The sequence below is a fragment of the Emiliania huxleyi genome (genome assembly GCF_000372725.1).
Source record: "Emiliania huxleyi CCMP1516 unplaced genomic scaffold EMIHUscaffold_991, whole genome shotgun sequence".
Classification (NCBI taxonomy): Eukaryota; Haptophyta; order Isochrysidales; family Noelaerhabdaceae; genus Emiliania; species Emiliania huxleyi.
Genome location: NW_005194690.1, coordinates 1,589 through 13,315, shown reverse-complemented (window position 1 = coordinate 13,315; position 11,727 = coordinate 1,589). Strand labels below are relative to the sequence as shown.

At 65.9% G+C, this 11,727-nt stretch overlaps 4 protein-coding genes across 4 annotated transcripts in view; 3 read left to right on the top strand and 1 right to left on the bottom strand.

The window, feature by feature from the left end:
- The first annotated feature begins 176 nt into the window (after nucleotides 1-176).
- Nucleotides 177-3,036, top strand: EMIHUDRAFT_471333 (hypothetical protein). Its single transcript, XM_005756048.1, has 6 exons — nucleotides 177-570; nucleotides 682-737; nucleotides 803-985; nucleotides 1,076-1,254; nucleotides 1,359-1,627; nucleotides 1,748-3,036. Exons 3-6 carry the CDS (start codon nucleotides 818-820, stop codon nucleotides 2,992-2,994), a joined length of 1,863 nt encoding a protein of 620 aa, XP_005756105.1. The 5' UTR covers nucleotides 177-570; nucleotides 682-737; nucleotides 803-817; the 3' UTR covers nucleotides 2,995-3,036.
- A 1,023-nt stretch (nucleotides 3,037-4,059) lies between these two features.
- On the bottom strand, nucleotides 4,060-5,048 carry EMIHUDRAFT_250833 (hypothetical protein; the record flags this gene model as incomplete). The annotated part of the gene is made up of 2 exons (XM_005756047.1): nucleotides 4,060-4,111; nucleotides 4,207-5,048. 2 exons carry the CDS (start codon nucleotides 5,046-5,048, stop codon nucleotides 4,060-4,062), a joined length of 894 nt encoding a protein of 297 aa, XP_005756104.1.
- Nucleotides 5,049-8,714: 3,666 nt separating this feature from the next.
- Nucleotides 8,715-10,676, top strand: EMIHUDRAFT_372704 (hypothetical protein; the record flags this gene model as incomplete). Its single annotated transcript, XM_005756046.1, has 2 exons — nucleotides 8,715-9,473; nucleotides 10,612-10,676. A coding segment is annotated over exon 1 (727 nt), but the record flags the coding sequence as incomplete, so codon positions are not given.
- Nucleotides 10,677-10,906: 230 nt separating this feature from the next.
- The window catches only part of EMIHUDRAFT_471332 (hypothetical protein), a 2,122-nt gene continuing 1,301 nt past the window's right edge, over nucleotides 10,907-11,727 (top strand). Inside the window, exons 1-2 of the mRNA XM_005756045.1 lie at nucleotides 10,907-11,242; nucleotides 11,319-11,698. Of these exons, the coding sequence (XP_005756102.1) occupies nucleotides 10,921-11,242; nucleotides 11,319-11,698 (702 nt within the window). The 5' untranslated portion in view covers nucleotides 10,907-10,920. The remainder of the gene's footprint in view (nucleotides 11,243-11,318; nucleotides 11,699-11,727) is intronic.

The following is an 11,727-nucleotide window of genomic DNA, read 5'->3' as shown; positions in this document are numbered from 1 at the left end:
AGGCGCGCCCCCGCCGCACACCGCGCCCCCGCCGCACACCGCGGCCCCCGCACGCCCGTAGCTGCGCGTGACCTTCGCGCAGCGCCACCTTGCCGCCCTCACCGTCGCTTCCCTCGCCCCGCGCAAAGCTCCCTCGCCTTCGCCGTCGTGAGCCTGGGCGTGTCTGCCCTACACAGGGTGGCGCGCCCAGCGTGCTGGACCAGCTGCTGCGCGGCGGCGGCGGCGGCGGCGGCGGCGGGCCTCGCCGTGGTGGCGGCGGCGACTTCGGCTTCGACGGCTTCGGCTTCGGCGGCGGCGGCCCCGCCTGCGGCGCGGCGCCCGCTGCCCCCCTCGGGCAGTCCGCGCCGCCGAGTGCCACCCCTCGCCTTCCGCCCGCCGCCCCCCCGCCCCTCCCTCGCGGCGGCGGCGGCGGCAGCGGCGGCGGCGGCGGCGGCGACAACCGCGGCGGCGACTTCGGCTTCGACGGCTTCGGCGGCGGCGGCGGCGCCGCCGGCTGCGGCGGCCTGGGCGCTCCGCTGCCAGCCCGCCCCTCCAGTTCCAGCGGCGGCACCAGTGGCGGCGGTACCAACGGTGCAGCAGCCTCGCGACGCCCTATCCCTTTGCACCAGCCCGATCCCTTCGCACCCAACCCCTCCAGACGCCGCATCGCTCGCTGATCGGATCATTTTTCTTTTGCGCCAGGCGGCGCCCTGGTCGCTTCCGCGCCCCGACCGAGCGCATCCGCCGCGCGTCCGCCGGTGCGTCTGCAGTCGCTCTGTGCCCGCCCTCGTTCGGCTCGAGCGTTGCGATGCGATCGGCGTAGGCGCTCCCACCTCGCATGCACGCGGAGCTTTGCAAGGCTGCCAATGGGCAGCCGTACAACCGCGAGGTCTTCTCCATTGAGGGGGTCGGGGGCACGGATGGGCGCGGGGGGCGCACGCAGCAGGTCGCTCGCTTCCTGGTTGCTCTCGGCGAAGCGGAGGCTGCCTTTGTCGCTCAGATGCAGGCACAGTTAGCAACGCCCCGTCCCGCGTGAGCGCGTGTGTCGTCGCGCGTTTTGCGCTCTGACAAGGGACGTCGCCCGCCACTTGCGCAGAAGCACAAGTGGTCGCTCGTCGACATCCTCCCCGCCGGTGACGACCACTTCCAGCGCGTGCTCCGCTACGACTTCCCTGCGCTGCACAACCCCCTCATCCACGCGCTCGTCAAGCTCGTCCGCTCGCGCCGCGGCGTGCCCGGCTACGTCGTCATCGCAGTCATCGGCATGCTTTGCGGGTGAGCCGTTCCGCCCGCGCGGCGTGCCCTCCACCGTTCTCCACAGACCCGCGCGTGAGCCACGCAAAGCCACCCGCACGTTTCGCCACCGTTGCCGCTCGCAGCAAGGGCCCGGGCGTGCTCGAGCTGCTGCGCCGCGCCATCCAGCGCGGCGATTGCGACACGGTCAAGGGCATCCTCGCGCTGGTGCACGCCATCCACGCCGTCTGCCCCGAGCTCGTGCCGCTGCTCTTCGGCCTCAACCGCCGCCTCGTGTGCTGCGGCCGCACGGGCAAGGGCCGCGCCGCGCCCGATGGCGCCAACCCCGAGGGCCTCTTCGGCGCGCGCTGCGGCGAGGAGCTCTCGGCGCCCGAGTACCGTCTGCTCGAGATGGGTGCGCGCCGCCAAAGCCGGCTCAGCATGCGACCCCCCCTCGCCGCGCGTGCGCCAGCCTCGCCCAAGCCGCACTTTGACCAACCCCCACGGCTCTCCGCCCCTCTCCCACGCACCACAGTCGCCGTCGGGTGCGCCAACGGCGGCGTGCTCATCGGCGCCTTCCTGACCTTTGGCAAGCCGGCGCGGAAGACGTTCGGCCAGCTGGCTCCGCTGTGCACAGCGCTCGGCCGCACCGTCGCTGGCTCCGCCTTCTCGTGCCTCCTCAACGAGACGGAGATCCAGCACGGCAAGTACTTTGTGTACGGCGGAGAGCCGCTCGCCAACTGGATCCGCTGCGCCTCCGACTCGCTCGCCCAGACGATGCCCCACATCGCCCAGCTCAACCGCATCGCGTGCCCCGCGCGCGCCGCGTTTGACGCTGCCGTCTACGAGGCGTTTCGCCAGATCCGCCTGCAGCTGCCCGGCGCCAACTCGCTCCGCCCTGCCGACATCCCCGGCTTTGGCGACGCCCTCTCGCCGGCGGCGGCGGCGGAGAGCGCGGCGCGGTCGGCTCGCGACAACGGCAACAAGATCATCCGCTACTATCTCCTCAAAGGAGTCGTGGCTGCCGTGCACTACCCTTCCGACGGCGGCGACTGGCCCGCCGCGCCAGCCGCGCGCACGTGGGACCGCGTGGTCACCGACCGCGCGTGCGTGCTCGGACACTTGCAGCTGAAGCGGCGCTACTACCGCGACGGCGAGGTCGTCGCGACGCACACGCCCGCGGCGGGCGGCTCGTGGCCGCCCCCGCCCGCGGCGCGGTACGACACGGTGGTGACGGCCACGCCCGGCGCCTTTGGCGGGATGCACGGCAGCACGGCGGGGCAGAGCTACGGCGATGGCAGCGTGGCGGGCCAGCGGCGCGCCGACGGGATGCGCGCCCAGCTCAAGTGCGCTATCGCTGCCAGGATCGCCGCCGCCGCCGCACCCGCCGCACCCGCCGCACCCGTCGCCGCGCCCGCCGCCATCTCCGCCGCCGCCGCACCCGTGGCCCCCGCCGCGCCTGCCGCGCCTGCCGCGCCCGCCGCGCCCGCCGCGCCCGCCGCGCCCGCCGCACCCGCCGCGCCCGCCGCGCCTCCTCGGGCGGGCGCTGGGGACCTGATGCGGATGGCGCGATGCACAAAGTGCGGCGACACAACCGACCCCAAGGAGTTCGGCGGCTACGGCAAAAAAGGGCAGTGGAAGTGCCAACACCACCACGACGGTGTCGGGTGCAACAAGACCTTGTACTGCGCCCAGTGCGGCCTGGGGGGCGGCGCGTGCATGCGGCGCAACGAGGCGGGAGCTGACCCGCCATGCCTGTCCGCGCTGTACTTCCTTGGCTGAATCTGTGGTGGCTGAGTGGCCTGCCGTAGAGAGCTATCGACGAGCGGCATGTCGCTCCCATTCACTGACCAGAGCTCGAGAGGGCCAGCAGCGTGTGGATCAAGGCTGCGCTGCACCACCGAGGTCGACGGCTCGCTGTGGCCATACTCGGGCAGAACCCCGTGGGGTGCGCAACCGAGCCCCGCACGCAACGGGGAGCAGCAGAACGCAGCCCCATGGCATGAGTCACTCGTGCGACGAGGAGCTTTGATGACACAGCAACTACCCATACGTAGAGTAAGCTACTGACGTACTGTCCAGCGGACCGTGCTGTGGAGACGGGAGTCGCTCCCCCAGCGCTGGGCTATCACATTTGCGCTTTCTTTTTTGTGTACAGTGTAGCACACACAGTGAGTCATTCGGAGTCATTCGATGGCCAGAGTGCGATTGTGTGTATGCGGGAGTTGGTTTGTACTCGAATTACATACAGAGAGAAGACAGCCACACGCCACACGGCGGTCGACTCGCTAACTCGACTCCAGGGGCATCTCTCTGCATGCACCAAACAGCATGGCGTGCGCTTCGGGGGAGACCGAAATTAGAGCTTGCGTCTCGGAGTCGGACGCAGCACTGCCCACCGGCACCACCGGCACTGGAACCGGAACCGAGACCGGCGGTGGCTCTGCTTCTCGCGGGAGCGGGCCTTGTGACCAGCAAGTCGGGTCGGCAACCGATGAAGCTGGAGCCAGGTGCGGCAGCAGCGGCAGGCAGTAGGCTGGATGTGGCAGCATCCCAAGCCCCTCAGATTGGAGTGGCACGACTGGCTTGAGCGGCGGTCGCGGCGGCCGCGGCGGTCGCGGCGGCCGCCTTTGCTGGGGTTGAAGGGCCCTCTGGTGCGGCTTGCGGCCAAAGCGCGTGTCCAGGGTGGATGCATAGCTGCTCAGCTCGGTGCGGCTCGCCGGCTGGGCGCTTTTGACCCTGCGGGGCGGCGGCGGCGGCGGCAGCGCTTGCGGGGCTGGCCTCGGCGGCGGCTTGGCGATGAGCGCCGCCTCTGCGCAAAGCAGGCACGGCGACAGTCCATGCCGCTTACACGGCAGATTGGGGTTGGGATTCTCCACGGCCGATCGGAGCCTCCGCACTGCGGACGAGGCGGACTGGCCACGAGCCGGCGCAGACGCCACCGAGTATGCGGATGGGGCGAAGGAGATGTCAGAGGCGGTGTCATCATCGCACTCTCTCCGGCGAAGCCGGCGCTGTGCGAGTTTCGCGTCGAGCCGATCGAGTGAAGCTTCGAGCTTGCGCTCCATCATGAGATCTTCCTGCTCCTTTTGTCGAGAGAGAATTCGCCCGCCACAACCCGGCGGCGGCGACGGCTCGGCGCGGCTGTCATCGACGAGTGCCTTGGCCGTGATAGGGCCAATGTCGCTCGCAGCCCGTGACGGCAAGGCAGAGACTGCGGCCAATCGAGCTGCGGTCAGCCTCGCTGCTGGACGCGCGCCACCGATAGACGATGCCGCGCCCTTGGAGGGATGCGATGGCTTCATTCTCCGCGGCATTCTCGGAGGCGGCAGCAGGCTGGCGGGCTGCGCCTCCGCCTTGACTGCAACCTCAGCGCCAGCGGGGCCGGGAGTCGTCTCGACGCCGCACGCCGGGTCCGCTGTAGTAGTAGCTACACCGGACGCCTTGCGCGCGAGGAGCGCGCCGTGAGCGCGCGCCAACTTGGTGGCCACAGCCGAGGCGGACGACAGCTGATCGGCGGCCTGGCGCTCGGCATACTGGAATAGCTCCATGCTGGTATCGACGGCGAGCGTCTGATCCAGCCGTCTGTCGGTACAGTCGCGGGGCGCCGCGTGGGACGCCCTTGTAGGTGGTGAGTGCCACTTGCAGCAGCCGCCACCCGCGCGTGGCCTGGCAGCCGCGAGAGCGGCGTCGGCCGCGGCGTCGAAAGGGTCCTCCTCGACGACCTCCTCCGCCGCCTTCTCGCGGCCGCCGCCGAGGAGGCCACGGTCGTCGTCCACCTCGCACTCTTCCTCAACTCCCCCCGTACAGCCAGCACAGCCAGACTCGGACGGCATTGCTCCTCTCTCCTGCGCCAAGGCCCTGTAGGGCCGCGGCGCCTGCTGCGGCGCGAGCGCCGCGCCGGCGGCTCGCGGCGCGACGTCGAGCGCGCGCAGCAGCTCCTCGATGCGCCGGTCTCGCCCGACGCGGTGGGCGGCGGGCGGGAGCCGCTGCATGTATCGTGCGCCCCCTCGAACGTAACCGAAACGTAACCGAACGGTTATTTTTTGCAAAAACCATAAACTGTTGGCCCGGGTCGAACCCAGAAAGGAAAGAACAGCACAGACCGCCACCACACCATTCTCCACGTCCCCGCGCTCCACCATATCACTTCCTGCCTAGTCCTCACCCTCGCGGCTGTCAGTCATCCTCTGTGTGACTGTGCCTCTCTCTTTCCCTGAGAGCCTCCTCACCCCCCGCCCCGCTGCCGCTCACAGCACTACGCAGGGCCGGGGGCGCCGTCGGCATCCGCATTGGCACGCACACTGGCACACACACGCGAGACACGTGTGTAAGCGTGTAACCCAGGGTGAGAGAGATTTTTAGCAATACCAAACAACTCTAATTTGTTCCCAGGGTGTCAGCAAAGTGACCAAAGAAAGAAAGAAAACAGCAGATGAGCGGGAGGCACGCCGCGGGAACCGGGATTTTAAGGAAAGGGATGAGATGCTAGCCGTCTCGCGTCTGCGTCTCCCCAATGTTTGCCCTTTGGCGTCTGCCTCTTCACCTATCTCTTGTCGCAGAGTACTTGTGGCGCACTGTCGTCCGGACAACTAAGTCCGCCAACACGCACAAAGTCGGGTCTAGAAGCACCAAGATTCGCACGGGCCGTCTCTCGCGCCGGCCTCCCGCTGCCGCCATCTCACCTCTCACTCCGCCTGTGAGGGCAAGAAAGTCACGGCGCAGTGCGGACCCAACGCTCTGCGCTCTGTGCGCGGCATTCTGCTGCGAGCCTTGACCATTGCGCCGTCCCAGATGTGGGCTCGCGCATAGACTTCTCGAACGCGATCTTTCGCAAGTCCACGACCAGGAACGAGGCCCCTGGAGCCCGAGAGCACTTGCGGCGGTCCACGATTGATCCGGACGGACAGTGAGCCCTTCCCGGAAAGGTCGAGGGTGAAGCGCAGCTCGTCCCCTGCCTTGAGCTCGGGGAGCTCGTGCTGCTGCCGAAGGCGGCCATCCACATACGCGCAGCCTCGGTCCGAGACGAGGTGCATGTGCCAGCCACTGTCGTCCACGTACTCAAGGCCAAACGCTGCCCACTGGTTTGGGAGCTTGGATGCTCGGTGCTCGGTGATGCGGCACGTCCACTTGAGTAGTGTTCCCGTCGGCATGCCCATGCCCAAGGAAATCCCGTTGTGCCAGGGCGCGGGCAAAGCCATCGGCCGGCCAGCCCACGTGTACGCGTTCTCGTCGACGACCAACAGGTCCAGGTCCATCGGTGATAGCTTGACGCAGAATGACTTCTGGGTGCACGAAAGAGCCTGGGCGTCGCGCAGGTCCAGCAAGTCCAGCAGCAAGCGCCTCTCGTCAAAGCGCATGGCGTCGAACAGAAGCTCGTGAAGCTGCATCGTCCTGGCTGAGTCGACTCACCGCGTTCACAGCCTTGTTATTGAGAAGAAAATACGTCGAATGGCGCTGTGCGCTGGCCTGTGAGAGGTTGAGGTGCGAGCCCTGGAGGCCCTTCACAGCCTTGTTATGAGAAGAATTTAAAACAGAAAAAAGCAAAAAAGGTAAGGCCCGCGCGCAGGGGGGTGGGACATTGAGACCGGTCATGAATGAGTGCGCGACACGCATGTTGCGAGCAGCGTTGTTGATGTTTTGCGCATCGCCACAGACGGCGGCGCGAGAGAGCTGTTGCGAGTGGTTGGTGCTGGGCGAAGTCCCGGGCGCTGCCGGAGGCTGTGCCGTAGTCGGTGCGGTCGACGGCGCTCGGGCTGCCGACCTCTTTGGCGAAGTTGAAGATGATTCTCTTGGTTGGCGGCGCGATGCCGCCCAGGCTTTCGACGAGACAAATTTTGATGATTCCGTTCTTTACATGGAGCGCGTCGTAGTACTGTCCCTTGTGCTCTTTGACCCAGCCTTTTGCCGGTCGCATGGACGAGCGGGCCCTGTGACTTGTGGCCGCGCTCTTTGCACCCAAGAACCTTGAGCAAGTTTGGTCGAGGCACGAGGGTGCTGCCGAAACCAAATTATGGCCCAGAGTGACGCACAGCATCCGCCGTGTGCTGCCGAGCCCTGCCCAGCCTGCCTCGTCTTTGTGAGGGCGCTAGGCACCTTGACTTCGTAGTGGACATTGCGCTGGGACTGCAGGTCCCCGCCGATCTCACACATGTCGGTGACGTGCCCCTCGTTGAGATGAAAAGTCGTCTGAGGGTTCGCCTTGTCACCGAGCACGAGCTTGCCGCAGGCTCGTGCACGGACCATGTTGGCCGCCGCATACATGGTGCCGTTGTGACGAATGTTGTGCTCGCACGGAATGTCCTTCGATCCGTTTGCAAGCTGGTCGCCCTTCCGCATACCGATGGTGACTGTCTCACCAGCCGCCTCCCTGACCCCTGGTGTCGAGGTGTCGAGGCCCGGTGTCGAGGGTGTCGAGCTGCTGTCGAGGGATAGAGGTGTCGAGGCCTGTCGAGGCCTGTCGAGGCCTGTCGAGGCCTTTTGATGGCGAGGCCTGCCTGGCGAGGGCCTGGCGAGGCCTAGTGCATGCTCGCCTCGCTGGCTGCGCGGCGCGTTTTCGGCGTTCCCACCGCCGTCGCCGCCGTCTTCGCCGTCGCCGTCTCCTTTCTCACGGTCGCCCACCTCGCAAACAAAGCATCTCCTCGAGAGCGTCACGGAGAGCCCTCGGCGATGAGGTCGCGATAGCCGCCCTTTCGATGACGGCGGCGTCCGAGCGAGCGAATGCGCTCGAACCTGGGCCGGCGCATGATGACCGCGTACGCCATGCAGAAGGCCTTGAGGCTCGCCGCGCCGAGGGGGATGGCGGCGTTAGCGCCCGACAGCCGGCTCGTGCAGGGCCAGTGTCCGCCCTCGCGGCTGTGTCGAGGCAGCTCGACTCCCGAGGCGCGGCCTTTCAGGATGCCACGTGCGCCGACCGTCACCGCCACGCGCGAGAGCATGTGTCCAATGTGCAACGCGGCGGCGCGACAGTCACGCACGGGACGACCGATGAAGCCAAACAAGCCACAAAACTCGCTCTTGCAGAGCAGGTTTTTCAATGTATGTGGCTCTTACGTACATTCCCGGAGGAGGACTGCTGACAGGGTTTGCGATGAGGAGTGACCCGAAGGGTTTCTCGGGGTTAGTGCACCACTAACCGCCTCTGCAAGAGCACTGCGACGTATCGGGCTCATACTAGCACCCACCTTTTTACCGATTTGCTGTGGGCGTTGCCTGAAAAAAGTGCTCAAACCGACCAAGTTAAGCGAAAATCAGCCCAACGAAAACAGCACTATTTAAGGGCAAAAACCGATTTGCTGTGGGGGGCGTGAGCCGTGAGATCAATCGCCAAGAACAAGCTACAAGGAGCGATTACGCCCAAACCCCCTGATCGTCCCGTCCAAAATCCTGCGCGTGCGCGTGGGACCCAGCGCTACTAATAAATAGAGTGCATCCCCAGGCTGCAGGAGAGATGGGCGACGCACAAACACAGACACTGAGAGAGACGAGACTCCTTATCACACGTTATCAGCTGGTCGGCCGCCATGTGGGCCTCCGGGCCTGCTGCGGCGGCGCGGCCGGTTGAGGCCGGGCTCGGCCCGGCCCGCGACGGCTGGCCGCCGACGAGCGCGCTCGCGCTGCTCGTCAAGATGGCGGCGGTGGCGATTGCGGCGACAAAAGTCCAGGCGTACAGCGCTCAGGCGCCTGTCGTCTTTCGTCTTTTGTCGCATTTCGCACACGCGCGCGCCGCGCGACCCGCGTCGCTCCGCGAGGGCACGAGCCTTCCGCGATTCGAACCCGCAGCCAAAAGCTGCTCGCTCGAACCGCGGCCGACTCTGCCACCGCGGCCGCAGCTGCTGAGCTCTCCAGAAGACTGGTGCCTCATATGCTGCCTCCCTGCGGATGCTGCCGGCGAGCCTGGCGGTCCGCTGTACTACAAGGATGTGCTGACTCGATCCTACCCCGAAATTATCTACCCCCACGACTCGGAACACGAATGTGACAGGACCATCGGGTCCTTCGGCCACCAAAGCGAGATCACCCGAGAGCAGCTGCCTCGCCTCCCTCTTCCTCCAGGCATTCGTGGCATCCTATGGGTCGTCCAGTGCAGAGTATCGACCTCTGGCTTGTCAGCCGGTCACTTGATGACGACCATGAAGTACAGCGATCGCCACCTCGCTGGCCTCTCCGCAAGGCCCCCCCGACCGCGTCGAACTCATCGGCGCGGGCTCTCTCGGCTACGGGACCGGCCCCAGCTTCGCCTTCGGCTGAGGGCTAACAAGCTGCCGTAAATGGACGGACGGAAAAACACCCCCGCCTTTTATGCCTGACCCTGGCCATGGCCTCTCTGGGGGTGAGCTGGGCCGGCCGCCTCCGGGTCCGCCACTCGCACGATGGGCTCGCGTCCGGGAGAGCATCCGAGACCCGCGGTTGTCCGCTCGCTGGGCGCGACCTACATGGAAATCCACTGCACACAGATCTGTGCTTTTGGCGCCTATTGCTCGCTCTCTGTGCAATCGCAACGCCAGAGGCCGTGCTTGGAGAGTGTGTCGCAGTGCTGCTACGTCAGTGGATTGAGCCGCGACGCAGGCTCCATCGGTGAGCTGCGGCGGCGCACCGGCCGCTCCATGCATGCTCTCCGGCGAGCCGTCGCAAACGCGTTTCCGTCCGCCCGTTTCATCGAGTTTGCCCGAGTGGTAAAATGCAATCGAATCTGCCCGAGTGGTCAAGTAAAACTTTGCCTTTCGTAAAAGTTGCCCGAGTGGTCTGTGGGGAAAAAACGAAAATCGAGACGGACTTCTTGAACGGCCGGGCAACACGTCTTCCTTACTATTATTAATTGATGCTTTTTGCACGGCTGAGCCCCCCCCCCCCCCCTCCCCCGCGCCCACTCCCTGCCCTCTCCCGCCACGCACTCCGTCAGAGCCCCCTCCCCTCTTGCACAACAGGAATTTTGACAATTAACAAGATGGGAAGACCCCCCCTCCCCCCCGGCCCCTCCCCCCCCCCCTCCCCCTGGCCGAGGCGCCGCTTGAGATAGACCATGCAACCCCTGCCTACTCTCGCAGGTGCGAGGGGAACTGAAATAAGACAATGGGCTTGCCCATCCCGGAGTGGTTCGACCCCACGCAAACCCGGAGGGGTGATGGGATGCTGTCTCGGCGGTCTCAGGCCCAGTGAGGTAGTGCGCCAGACTATCCCAGATCCTGCTGAACAAGCTCCTCTTGTAGCTCGATCGGTCACACCGCCATCGCCGTCGGGGAGAGGGGGGACGACACTGCCTCGGCAGCGTGCACCTCGATCCTGCACCGTGTTTGTCGTATGACCCCCCCCAATGAACACACCAGTGAGGGAGGGCGAGACGATCGAGGGGTCCCGTACCATGCGGAATCGGCCCTATCCAGTGCTCAAGTGCTCAAGCTGCCGAGCCCAAATCACTGTGGTGAGAGTCGTGATTTCTTGTTGGTCTTCAAAAATCTCTCTCGCAGTCTCGCAGACACAGAGAAACAACAAAAGAGAAAACAACAAACCAAAGAGGCTTTTGCGCACCACCCCGCGCGTGACACTTTGAAAAAGAAAGAAAGAAAACAGACCACCCAAGGGAGGGATGGGAGGACGGCACGCCGCCACCACACAGAATACCAACTTTGCATTCTTTCCTGTGCGAACGTGGTTTTTCTTCTCAATAACAAGGCTGTGCATCACTGCGTGTGCATCACTGCGTGTGTCATGATCCGCTCCACGGTGACGCGCCTCCGCTCGTCTGCCGGCCTCAAGGTCGCCGCCGCTGGCGCCGCCGCTGCCGCCGCGGCCTCCTTCGCCATGCCTGCTGCCGAGTGTCAGAGCAAGGACGGCGCCTACGTCGAGATCCGAAGCTCGATATTTGTAATCAACGGCTTCTACATGGCTATGCGCGAGAAGTACACGAAGCCCAGCGCGTCCATTTATTACTACCTCGTCGAGTGGGACCCCGCGAAGCTCTCCTGGGGCGACTTCCGCGAGAAGGTGCTCGGAGGGACCGACCCAGCGATGGCGGCCGACGGGAGCGCACGTGAGAGCTACTCGTTGAGAGCTACTCGTGAGAGCTACTCGTTGCTCCGTCTTCACCCCGCGAGCCCGCGTCGTAGGCAAGGAGATCTTCGCAAAGTGGAAAGCGCTCGGCCTCGCGTCCGAGCCGAACGTCGGCGACAACGGGATGCACGCGTCCGCCTCCCCCTTCGAGGCGATGGCGGAGCGACTCAACTGGGTCGGCGCCAAGCTGGAGGAGGACGCGTTTGGCAAGGCGATGCTGCAGGCGGGGATCCCGCGGGCGACGATCATGGAGTGGACCAAGGACCCGCAGGTGGCCTTCGAGGGGAAGAAGCAGTCGCTCTTCGACCTGCTCGAGGACCTCGACTACGCCGACTGCCTCGCGAAGGCCCAGAAGATCGCCGGCGTCAGCGGCAGCGTGCCGGCGGGCAAGAGCCAAGCCTTTGTCTTTGTCAAGCCGCACGCCGTCACCGACCCGGTCAAGGCGCTGGCCAAGGAGAAGCTCGC